The sequence below is a fragment of the Eurosta solidaginis genome, chromosome 3 (assembly GCF_040869045.1).
Source record: "Eurosta solidaginis isolate ZX-2024a chromosome 3, ASM4086904v1, whole genome shotgun sequence".
Taxonomy (NCBI): Eukaryota; Metazoa; Arthropoda; class Insecta; order Diptera; family Tephritidae; genus Eurosta; species Eurosta solidaginis.
Genome location: NC_090321.1, coordinates 178,450,407 through 178,462,543, shown reverse-complemented (window position 1 = coordinate 178,462,543; position 12,137 = coordinate 178,450,407). Strand labels below are relative to the sequence as shown.

At 37.5% G+C, this 12,137-nt stretch overlaps 2 protein-coding genes across 5 annotated transcripts in view; both read left to right on the top strand.

The window, feature by feature from the left end:
• Nucleotides 1-1,146: 1,146 nt before the first annotated feature.
• On the top strand, nucleotides 1,147-9,069 carry Syx6 (Syntaxin 6). Of its 4 annotated transcripts, XM_067774063.1 has the most exons (6): nucleotides 2,250-3,171; nucleotides 3,235-3,716; nucleotides 3,968-4,128; nucleotides 6,211-6,856; nucleotides 6,927-7,021; nucleotides 8,888-9,069. In XM_067774063.1, the coding sequence occupies exons 2-6, from the start codon at nucleotides 3,682-3,684 to the stop codon at nucleotides 8,962-8,964; spliced, it is 1,014 nt and encodes a 337-aa protein (XP_067630164.1). In that variant the 5' UTR covers nucleotides 2,250-3,171; nucleotides 3,235-3,681; the 3' UTR covers nucleotides 8,965-9,069. The 4 variants fall into 4 exon arrangements, with proteins under 4 accessions (XP_067630165.1, XP_067630166.1, XP_067630164.1 ...); XM_067774064.1 differs by lacking the exons at nucleotides 2,250-3,171; nucleotides 3,235-3,716 and adding an exon at nucleotides 1,147-1,287; XM_067774062.1 differs by having other exon boundaries at nucleotides 2,250-3,716.
• The window catches only part of phr (photorepair), a 74,170-nt gene continuing 63,187 nt past the window's right edge, over nucleotides 1,155-12,137 (top strand). Inside the window, exon 1 of the mRNA XM_067774060.1 lies at nucleotides 1,155-1,287. The gene's annotated coding sequence lies outside the window, so the exon portion shown is untranslated. The remainder of the gene's footprint in view (nucleotides 1,288-12,137) is intronic.

The following is a 12,137-nucleotide window of genomic DNA, read 5'->3' as shown; positions in this document are numbered from 1 at the left end:
TTTATCTTGTTTTTGATACTTTTGTATCGCAACTTTCGCCCCATCACCAGTCACTAGGTGTGTTCGCACGAACACGCTCCCAAGTCAACCGTAACCGTAGACCATAACAGCAGACCGTAACAATATGTATATATTGGCCTAGAGCTCAAACATACCTTGAGTATATTAACTAAAATGCCGGAATACAAGAAATTAATTTTTCACAATTAAAAACTGCAATATAACAATCGAATACGACACAAAATATGTTAGCAAGTATTTTTGTTGTATAGGGAAAATGTTCATATTTACAAACGCAACGACTTGGTTGATTGTGGCGATGTTATTGGAATGCATAAGCTTGTGTTAAACGTATCTATATGAAATATGTCATTGTACCGCGGCCTTTATGAATATGGGTATAGTTAGGCCTATGGCGTTAGGGTTAAGGAAGTGTAATTAGCCTTTAAGGGTGCCATACCATAACGCTAAAGCCATAGCTAACCAATTGGTTTTTCGCCATATCCATAACCTAAAAATATTTGAGTTGGTGGATTTATTTACTTTTTATAGATTTTATTTATTGTTTTGGATACGTTTTGACTAAGAGACTTATTTTTTGTGGTATATGTTTGTAATTTTTTCGTTTTCTTAATTTGTATGTAAATTTCACAATTTTTAGGTTAAGGCATCCATAACTGATGACAATTGATACGGGTAAGTAAAAATATGGTTAAGACTATGGCGTTACGACTATGTCAACTTTGCCAGACCCTTTAACTGCTTCGACCACAAGATAACAATGACACGCTTGGTCTGTAATTTCGCTTACCAGCGAAGAAGAGGGTTATTCATTCCTATTTTATATACCTTTTATGGTTATAAGTCACCATTAATTCGCCCTTTAACACTTCGCCTCGCTTTTAGTTCCATAAACTTTTGTGTGGGCAGTCAGGCGAAGCGTTATATGTAAGCACGGTATTTGTTCGGAAAACAGCTGTGTACCACAGATGGTACCCTCAGAGCGATAAAAGAACTTAGTGCGTATGTCATAGCAAATGTCAACAACTGTCAATAGTAAATGAAGGATTGATTTGGGCTTTCACGAAAATCGCGACAAAAGAGGACTAGGAAAAACAAATAGTTTTCCGGCGCAGGTCCAATGAAAAATCAGGAAAATATAAACACATCGTGAGAGAGAATGCAGCAATTCATGATTGAATAGAGGAGCGAAAGTCTAAAGGAAAGCTTAGAAGCAGCACTAAAAAGGCAATAGTTCGGAGCAAGTAAACCTTGCAATAATTAAAGGTAACAGATTCTAATTTGTATAAAATTGACAGATTGTATATTTATTTCTAATTATTAAATCTCAAATCGCTCGACCGGGGGTAGGATATATAGAAATGTGTTGTTTGGGCCACGGCAATTTGTGGTAAAGTATTGCAAGGCAATAGACGGGCATATGTATGTATGTACATATATACCGATGTTCAGCTATATGTGTAACATAACTTGGACGGATTGACAAAACCAATAGCAGAAAGCATATGCAAACTCCAGGGCGTCGAAAAGCTTCTAATAAGAGGGGACAGGCAATTCTTTGTACCAAAAGTCTTTAAATTTTATATTTGCTTGGTTATTAAAGTCTAGATATTTTGGAACCCAACCATCTGAAGGTTACGTAGACGGAAAAGTAGGCTTCCCATTACTATCACTTCTACAGTGGACGCCGCTCATCCTTATTACTTTTCTAAATTATTTTTTTTTTTTTAGATTAACAAGTTTCTATAATGGTTATTGAAAAAAAAAAATGCCGCGATTTACCTCGAAGAGATTTAGGTCGCTCTTCTCTTCCAATTTGGGTTATGGTTCTTTTAGATTTCCCTACAAATTGGCAGGACGGAAGCTACATGTACTTTGATGTTACTTTGCCCGGGAATTAAACCCAGGACCCTCGGCTTGGTATGCGGAGCACGATACCACCACACCACAACGGCTGGTCCCGCAGTGGGTTAGGGGGGGTCAGAATATACCCGCGGTAGGTATGCCTGTCGTAAGAGGCGACTAAAATACCAGATTCAAGGGGCTGTGTAGCGCAACCCTGCAGGTTGCCAGCGCAACATATAGCTTCTCCAAACCCAATTGTCAACCTCACCTATCCGCGGCGAATCCTGTTTCACTAACAGACGAGGCTCTGGCGACCCTAAGCTCCTTATGGAACTTGGGGTTGGGGAGGGAGGGGATGGCCTGAAGGTTTAATGTGGCCACATAAATCGTTCCCGAGATGGTCGGGCCAGCACCTTAATGGTGCTGTGGTACCGGAGCGTGCCGGATCTGTATCCGGCAAAGGACCATCTCATCGATAACACTCCCCAAAGCCTTCGGGGAGCAACCTTATCGCTACAACAACAACAACAACCACAACGGCTGCCGTGCTATTGATATTACAGAAAAATTGCGAAAATTCACACTGCGATGATTACCAGAACTTGTAGAAATGTAAAAAGAAACACATCTAATATATGTATAATTAGTTATAATAAGAATTTCTCAACTTATTTTTGATGAATACCACATGAAGTTAATAACCTAAGTGAAGCGAAAATGTGGCCTTTAAAGGAGCAAAATGATATACTAAACCGGTAGTTTCTATTACTTTTCTAGACACCAGGCAAATAAAAAGTCATATCCGAAATCACTATGAAGAGATTCGGCATTTCAGAAAACAGCAAATTGGAAAAGCATGGGGAATCCCTCTTGCTTATCCACAAACAAAAGCGGTAAGATCGGGTGCCTCGTTTTTCAAACATCAACCCCACATACCCCATTTAAATACGCCCAAGTGTATATTTACACAGACATGCGCGAACATAAACAGCTCCAACAGCATTTGAGCAAACCATACATGGGGGCTGATGGTAAGTAGATAATGTTAAATGGAAAATGCCTCAGAAGAAATATAAGAATTTAGTTTTAAATGAACGCGAATGTTAGCAGATCACTGCTTTACAAATTCGCTTTTCCAAATTCTCGCCATCTTACTGCATTTAAAAGAGCTGTAAAATATTTTCTTAGAGGGAGGGACATCCATTGTTCTCCACATACCTTCGAAAAGTGCTTCAAGTGCATTTAATTGACATAAAACGAAAACTAATCAAGTGAAAAATGTTGCGAAATTCTAAAAGCCAAAGAGTAAAGCAAAGAAAATTCATTGGGAAAAAATATATTACTAAGAACATTCGGCATTCTTTTTAGTTCGAAAGGACTCGAAATTTTTACTACCAAAAAAGCTTCCACAACAAAAAAGGGGAAAACGCGAACCAAACTCCATTAAAAATTCAAATTGGAAAATTGTGTGAAAATTTTAACGCAAACGGAAGACACCTTTGAAGCACCAGAACTCAGTGGACCTCAGGTGGCAGATTTGCATATGTGTGTGTGTATGAATATGTCAATCATGCGTCAGGAAAATCTATAAAAATTTTCACAAACCTGCAGGTTAAAAGGGAAAAGTAACAAAAGCGAATCCAAAAATAAAAACAAAATCGAACATCCATCAAAATAAAAACGCAAAATATATAAAGAAAAGTAAAAGTTTCTATGTCAAAAGGATCAAAGGAAGTGGAATTGTAAGAAAGGAACAAAATAAATATTAAAGAATAGCAACAACGGTATATCAATTCATAGAAGCAAGAGCTAGTCATGTCTTTAGAAGATCCATTCTTCGTTGTTAAGGAGTGCGTATATAAGTATTTTTATCCTTCGCCTATATTAAATTATATAAGCTTATCTCTTGAGCTCCCTCAGGATAAGAGTTTAACACATTCTCATATTTACTTATGGCATGTATTTTTTCTTCCCTTATGATTATTTTCCACGCTGCTCAATTTGCGACGCACATACACGAATGACATTGGTGGTGGTGTCCTTGGTAAAACCGGATTAACTTACTTGCTATGCGGTTGCATGGTTATTTGACCCTTAACAGCGAGGTATTCAAAGCATTAAATAAAACCAGAGGCCTCTATTTGCGTTGGCGTGAATTGAGTGATAGTAGCGGTAGTGCTGAAGTTGAATGGACGACAACAGAGTTAAGGAATTCTTTGCGCAGCATTGAATGGGACTTGGAAGATTTGGAGGACACAATTAATATCCTTTTTGAAAATAAAAATAAACTCAACATTCCAGTTAAATCCAGACTTTTAAGGATATGTTTATAAGTTTTGCTTTTAGGTTCAGAAAGCTTTAATTAAAGTCAAGAGATTGCGATTCGAGTACAGAAAATTATAACTCATGCTCTGTTGTAAACTCAAAAAAATATAATTTATGCTCAAAAAATTGCAATTACAGTTCAACAAGTGAATTTCAAGTTCAGGAAATTACAACTCAAATTAAAAAAATGTCATACATAGGGACGATCAGGTTGAACTATCAGGTTAATCCCCACATATAAGGGAAGTCGCGCTATCGAAACAGTATTTAACCACACAAGAAATGATACTCCGGTGTAGAATACGATTATATTAAAAATTTGAAATATTAATGTACGTAAATACAACCGCTGACCAATCTTATCTAAGTCATATTAATAACTACTTACTTACGTTTAAACGGTTATGGCCGTCCAACAAAGTGCGCCAGTCGCTTCTTCTCTGCCGACCGGCGCCAATAATTAGCAGTATAGTATAAAATAATATACTCTTAATAACATAGATCGTAAGCTTCGAAGTATATACAGCAATATGCTAAAGTAATACATATAACTTACATTGAAATACATATAACTTATCGGAAAATACTACAATTACCAACAAAAATGGTAAATAAAGGTGAAGACAATGTTGAAGATCGAGATAGATAAAGAAAAAAAGATAGGCAGCCCTACTATACAAATGTAGATAAAAAAGGCATGGACCCAAGTTCTTGATCCGTATTTCAGAAATGCGTCTAGAACACTAATGTTTTGAAATTAACACAAGCTCACCCAGTATTAAAAATTCAGCTACAACAGTATTCATACCGAAATAAACACAACTTAACTCTTGTTTTCAAATTCAATATTTCGTTTTCCCCAAATTTTCGATGTCAGTCCCGGTTCGGTTCTATAACTTTTTTACCGCCAGAAAGGACGGTAGCTCCATATGTGTTGCTCTAATTGAAATATGCGGCTCCAAAGTTAATTGCACAACCACTTTAGTGAATACGCGTATGCAATTCTGAGGCGGATTAACGTGGGGAGGGGGTACATCATTAAGAAACTAACTTTTCCCCTAACTATTTCCCTGCAATCGCATACGTTTTTTTGAAAAACTCTTCTAGTACTTCGTTTACAGAAAGTGGTTTATCAATATGGATATTCTATGGAGCGAGTACATTCAAACATTCTTGACTGATTGTACTCCGCAAATATGATTTTAACCTTTTTAGGGCAGAAAATGTGCGTTCTGGTGTTGCTGTCGAAACTGGTACAACGGCTAATATGCGCAATATCTTATTTAGATGTTCGAAAGCAGGCGGTCTGTTACCGTTGCGCTGGTGGTATGATTGCTTATTTGAATTCATGCCGTGTTAACTTATACAAGATAGCTCCGACGTTTAAAGCAGAATGCATAGTATACAGATATAAGGCAGGCTGAGCGCTGCTCTGTGGTTTAGGCAGATAACATGTATTTGTTGTGTATCGATTTTTTTTCAATAATACATGTTTATTTTGTTGAATATAAATGCTAAAAAAAAAGTAATGTTTTTAAATACATTTCATATCTCAATAAATGCACCGTGTCTACATTATGTTACAATCACATACCCGACATAAAATAATGAAGTAAAAACCCCCCGGAAGTACAATCCTAGATCCGCCACTGATGCGAGTAGTACTTACTTGTAAGTACTTTAACTTTTACGCTTAGTCCGTAACTTTCCTATATTTAAGTTACCATTCTAATTGTTCTACCAAGGCCAATGTGCAAACGACTGAATGTCCGGGGATCATATTTTTTATGTATGTATGTATGTATTTATTTGAAAATTTGTTCCTAGCACAACAATTTTGACAAATTATTTATTCGATTTAAATATCATCATTTAAATTTAAGCCTCCTAGTCATTTATTCTTCAAAGATTTATACAATCTTACACTTTATTGAATGAATATTTTTACGTACATACATATGTATGTACATTTTATCACAATTATTAGGAAGGTATTTTTCCTTAACTATCTCACTGCACGCATAGTCGAAAAAAATCCAAATAAATTTCGCATTGATAATCGCGAACTTTTGAGTCGGCGTCATTTCATCGACAACACGCGCGATGAAGTCAAACAGATGAAAGAGAAGATGAGCCTGAATCGGAACAGGGACAGAGATATAACGGCACATCAACCATTACTCGATGAGCATAATCATAACGAACTTAATCACCAAACAAACAACCAGAACGGCAACAGCAACAACTACAACAACAACTATAATAATAGTTTAAATAGTAATAATCTTCACAATCATCATCATCACGGCATCAACGATAAAACTTATCTTGTCGAGTGTTCGAACAGTATTGGCAGCAGTCTTTTACAGCAGAATTCATTAATAAATAGCAGCAGTGGTGTAGCCAATACAATTGCTGGAACAATGGCAGCAGCGGGTCAACGTCATAGTGGTACAAAATATTCGAAATTAGAAAATGCTATCGATAGTCCCGGTCATTATGCATCGCTGGATAGTCCGGCGCATAGATTTGTGGGTGAAACTGTGTCAGTGCAACAGCGCTTGATGCAGGGTCAAGATGAGCAACTAGATATGATAAGTGATTCCATTGGAACGTTAAAGACTGTATCGCGACAAATTGGTGTGGAGCTGGATGAGCAAGCTGTGTAAGTGCTTAATAACTTTTAAAATTTCTATGCCTTTGGTTTTTTAATTGTTTTGCTTGGATTTTTACAGCATGCTCGATGATTTTGGTAATGAGTTCGATACAACGGAATCGAAATTGGATACAACCATGAAAAAAGTTGCCAAAGTATTGCATATGAATAATGGTAAGTATGTTGTTGTTGTTGTTGTAGCGATAAGGACATTCCCTGAAGGCCTTGAGTAGTGTTATCGATGTTCATGGTCCTTTGCCGGATCCAGATCCGATACGTTCCGGTAACAAGACCCATGAAGGCACCAGCGCGACCATCTCGGGAACGATTTAGTATGCCCACATGAAACCTTCAAGGCCTTACCGCCCTCCCACCCCTTAGATCCTTGAGGAACTTGGGGTAGCCAGAGCCTTGGCTGTTAAAGTAGCAGGATTCGCCACGGGTAGGTGAGGTTGACAATGGGTTGGAGAAGCTATATTTTGCGTTAGCAACACCTTGAAAGGGTTGCGCGCTACACAACCGCTCGAATCAATTTGGTATTTTAATCGCCTCGTACAACAGGCATACCCGACCCCCAGCGGGTTAGGGGATTAGAATATACCCGCGGTAGGTATGCCTGTCGTAAAAGGCGACTAAAATACCAGATTCAAGGGGTTGTGTAGCGCGACCTTTTCAGGTTGCCAGCGCAATATATAGCTTCTCCAAACACACTTTTCAACCTCACCTTCGAGCGGCGAACCCCGTTTCACTAACAGACGAGGCTCTGGCGACCCCAAGCTCCTCGTGGAACTTGGAGGTGGGAGGGAGGGATGGCCTGAAGGTTTAATGTGGCCATATAAATCGTTCCCGAGATGGTCGGGCTAGCACCTTAATGGAGCTGTGTTACTGGAGCGTACCGGATCTATATCCTGCAAAGGACCATCACATCGATAACACTCCCCAAAGCCTTCGGGGAGTAACCTTATCGCTACAACAACAACAACAACAGACATACCCGCCGCGAGTATATTCTAAACCCCCTGTCCCGTTGTGTTTATCGTTACAACAATAACAATGGTAGGTATGCTTTTTCTAAATAAAGTTTTTAACTAAAATTCGGCTTCATCAGGACTTTTTAGGCTTGGTCTGTCTGTTTTATTTCTGAATATTTGAAGCACTATTTCGTTGTTTTCAGGATAAAGTCTGCACCATTTCGTTCGCCGTGGTGTGGTGGTAGGATACTCGCCTATCTTACTCCAGACTTAAATGCCCGGGAAAAGCAACATCAAACTAGTTTAGAAAAAGTTTTTGTAAGCGGGATCGTGCCTCGGCTGTGGTTTGGCAAACAATCCGGGTGTATTTTGCCATGCAAAATGTTCATCAGCCTTGCAGATGCCGTTTGCGATCGGCATTAATCATGTAGGTCCCGTCCTGCCAATTTCTAGGAAAAATTATAAAGTATCACGACACAAATTTATGGCTGCAACAACAATAATGCAGATCGGAAGAGAAGTTCACTCTAAATCTCCTAGGAGGTTTATCCCGCCTTGTATTTTTTATCCTATTTTTTTTTTTTGTGACAGATCATTTCAGGATTGGTTTTGGGACAATTTTGAGACTTTTTCGGAATAATTTTAGGAGTGTCCGTTTCGTGCTATTTCCATAAAATTTCAGGTAGTTTTCGCGATTACTTCGTTAGCATCTCCGGGTCATTTCGACACCGCTTGGCTTCATTTCCGGACTATCTCCGGATAGTTCCGACTTGATTTTACACATTATTTCTGAGCTGTTTTGTTTATCAGTTCCGCACCATTTTCTGAATAATTTCGAGGCTATCGCCGGGTCATTTGGGGATTGTTTTCGGGATAATTCGAGAGCATCTATGAAATATTTTCGGGATACGTTCATGACTATTTCGGGGGTACTTTGTGATCATACGGCAGTATTTTTTGAGTGCGTGGAATTTATCGCTTTTTAAATTTCAGTGCCAGTAAAGCATCTTTTTGTTTATTATCACTTTAACTCTTTTCCAGAATAATAATAAATATTTTCCTCTTTCAGATAAACGCCAATGGGCTGCAATTTTCATACTATCCGCGCTTTTAATAATTGTGATAATTTTGTTCATAATTTTGTAAATATAGCACTAAGAAAAAATTTTCGAATATATTGTTAACCATTTATTTCCTAATAATTTATATTTCATATCAGTACTGCAATATAATAGTATTTTAATAGTCAAATGGAAATTTTTATTTTTATTATAGTTATTTTGTTTGTTGCTAGCAGATATTTTTTATAAAATATCAGCCATTTTAAAACGTCCGGATCAAGAGGAGTTTAATTCGAAAGGCTGCTATCGTCTTGTGAAGTATTCCTAATAGGCAGAGAGATAGAAAACTATGCTGAACTAGGTTCGGGGTATGATAACTGCAGAATAAAATAACTTATATATAGTTAGAAAAGCCATACTATGAGTGATCCCAGTTAAGGTGTTATCCCACAAAAAGAGTTATCAAGTTTTAGGCAAATGAGTTGTTTCTTCTGTGGCGAAAAGGTAAGGCCTTGCTTTTTGGCCTATTTCATATAATAAATAGTTAAGAACTCATACAGACGGGGACCTTCAGTCACAGCAGAACAGCTTCTGTAAATGCTTCCTCCCGTATTTTTTTACTGGGATAAAAGCCTAACATAATTCTACCTTCCTAAAAAAGAATATGAATCTACACTCTAACTGAAACTGACATATTGAACTTAACTTGTTTGTAACGTTCTAACATATACCGTTTATTTGTTAAAAATAAGTAATTTGAACTAATCTGGATGTGATCTTTCTATTAATGCAAAAAAAGTGCAAAATATAATTCCTTATACGTAAATGTGACGCCAATGTGAAACATCAAAACCTAGAAGAATTAAACAAGGGGTGGTGTCCTATCCCCACTTTTGTTTAATTTCTACATATCTAAGCTACCTTCGCCACCAGAAGGAGTTATTATCGTTTCCTACGCCGATGACTGCACGATAATGGCCATAGGCCCAGGCCCAGGCCCACAGATCGATGAGCTTTGCAACAGAATAAACGGCATACGGCGACAACATGGACGTCCCAAATGTCGACCATTTTGAACATCCACGTCGATGGCACTACGCTACCGACTGTCCTACACCCCAAAATCTTGGGTGTGACGTTTGATCAGGATCTACATTTTGGTGAACACGCAGCCGCAATTGTTCCGAAAATCCAGAGCCGTAATGAAATCCTCAATTCCCCCTTCCTGGTAGTACTTGGGGAAAAACAAAGAAACGCTCATTACCACATACAAAGCAATTGGCCAGCCGATTGCATGCTACGCGTCCCCTATATGGTCGACAAGCCTAAAAAGTACCCACAGGAAGAAGCTACAGGCCTGCCAAAATACTGCCCTCAGAATCGCCACGGGCTGTCTTCTTATGGCCCCAGAACACCATCTACATAATGAGGCGAGAATACTCCCCATCTGGGAGAGAAATGAAATGCTAACCAAGCAGTTCCTGTTGAATACCCAGAAACCTGGGCACCCCAACAGACATCTGATTGATGACCCAACACCGCCCAGAAGCTTAAGGAGTCATCTCCGTAAGCATTATGAGGATATACGGCACCTGAGAACTCAGCCGTATGAAGCAAAAAAACACAAGCAGGTCCTTGGTGAACTCCACAAACAGGCGTCGGACCTTTATGCCAGGAATTGCCCGGTGAATCCAGTACTAAAGAACAGTACCCAAAACTTGCGGAAGAGGAACGCATACTCCCCAGGGAAACGCGAGACACTCTAGCTCAACTTCGTTCTGGATACTGTAACAGGTTAAACTCTTACCTATCCAGAATCAACCCCGACTCCAAATGTATGCCCCGCTTGCAATGTGTCACAACATGATACCAACCATCTCTTTAATTGTAATGTGGAACCAACGCCTCTAATATCCCTTTCATTGTGGTCCGCCCCTGTTGAAACAGCAGGTTTCCTTGGACTCCCTTTAGAGGATATTGATGACAATTTGTGATCGGTCGCAGCTGTTAGGTGGGGCGAAACACTGCTACAACAACAACAACAACGCCAATGTAAATAACTAATGTTCGAAAAAAAATGCAGATACATTTTATTAAGACGTTCTGTATTAGTTGTGCAACTAGAAATATTCAACATTGATTGTTCTCTGACATGTATTTGAATATGTATTTGGAAATATTACAAGCTACATCTTTTGAGCTGTTTTGGATAGTATAATTATAGCCACACTAATAGATCATGGCATAGTTAATATGTAAATTCATCCTAAAATTAAAATAATTTGTCTAAGGAATTATGCAGTTAAGCACTTATCGGGTATTTGTAAACTTATTGCTTCCTATTTCTACTACTAATATTTTTCGAAAATTCGCAAAGAAACAACACAGTTAACGGATGTCAATTCGATTTGGGAACGAAATGGCTGCAATTGTCAAAAAATGTGTCTGTCGAGCAAACCTCTTGTGATTGAATCATGCTCCGGACGCTGATTGAATTTAAAAAACATCAACTTTGATTTTAAGTATATACTCCTTACTTTTTCGTAAGCCTTTATAAAGCACCGTTAAGCTTAAAAGTTATTTAAATCATTGAGCAGGTACATATCAAAACTGTTTCAATACATTTATAAAAATTTTCCCAGTTTCCGAACCATTAAAGTTTGTTCGACTACATAGTTCAAAAAAATTCTTTGAATAGTCTATTTCAAATGTGATTAGGCTTGACATAGAAACATAATTATTTTAGAAATGGTTTAATTTCTCATTCGTTTTTTGGCAATATGCTTCAAAATTTTATTTTTCAACGACATCGATTCTTTCACCAATAAGCTTAAAATCAAATATATACAAATGTTTAGTCTTCTTTCATATGCCTCCGTACGTAACATCCCTAAACTAAAGAGAACCACTAAATTACAATACCATATGTAAAACTTAACTGATTCCAAAAAAAAAACAGTTAAAACAAATTGTAAATTTAGTTCAAAATCACAAATGTATCATTAAAATTACAGTTTGCATATGTGTAAATATATAAGAAGCACATATTTATGTATGATGTATCAAGTGGTATATGTTTATTTATGTATAAGAAAATATGTATCCATAAAGTTTAAAATCCAATTCAAATACAAAGTAGTCAAAACTAAAAACCAAAAAGAATGGTTCAATCGAACTTTGAAATGTAATTAAAATGTACTTAAAAAACCTACAATTTGCGAAATATTTATTTATATATACATACACATATATACAACT

Coding starts and splice junctions, on each gene's coding strand:
- Syx6 (XM_067774063.1), top strand. CDS start 3,682: ATGTCTTTAGAAGATCCATTCTTCGTTGTTAAGGA. Junction 4,129..6,210: donor AGATTTGGAGGACACAATTA/ATATCCTTTTTG, acceptor ATCTCACTGCAC/GCATAGTCGAAAAAAATCCA. Junction 7,022..8,887: donor AGTATTGCATATGAATAATG/GTAAGTATGTTG, acceptor TTCCTCTTTCAG/ATAAACGCCAATGGGCTGCA.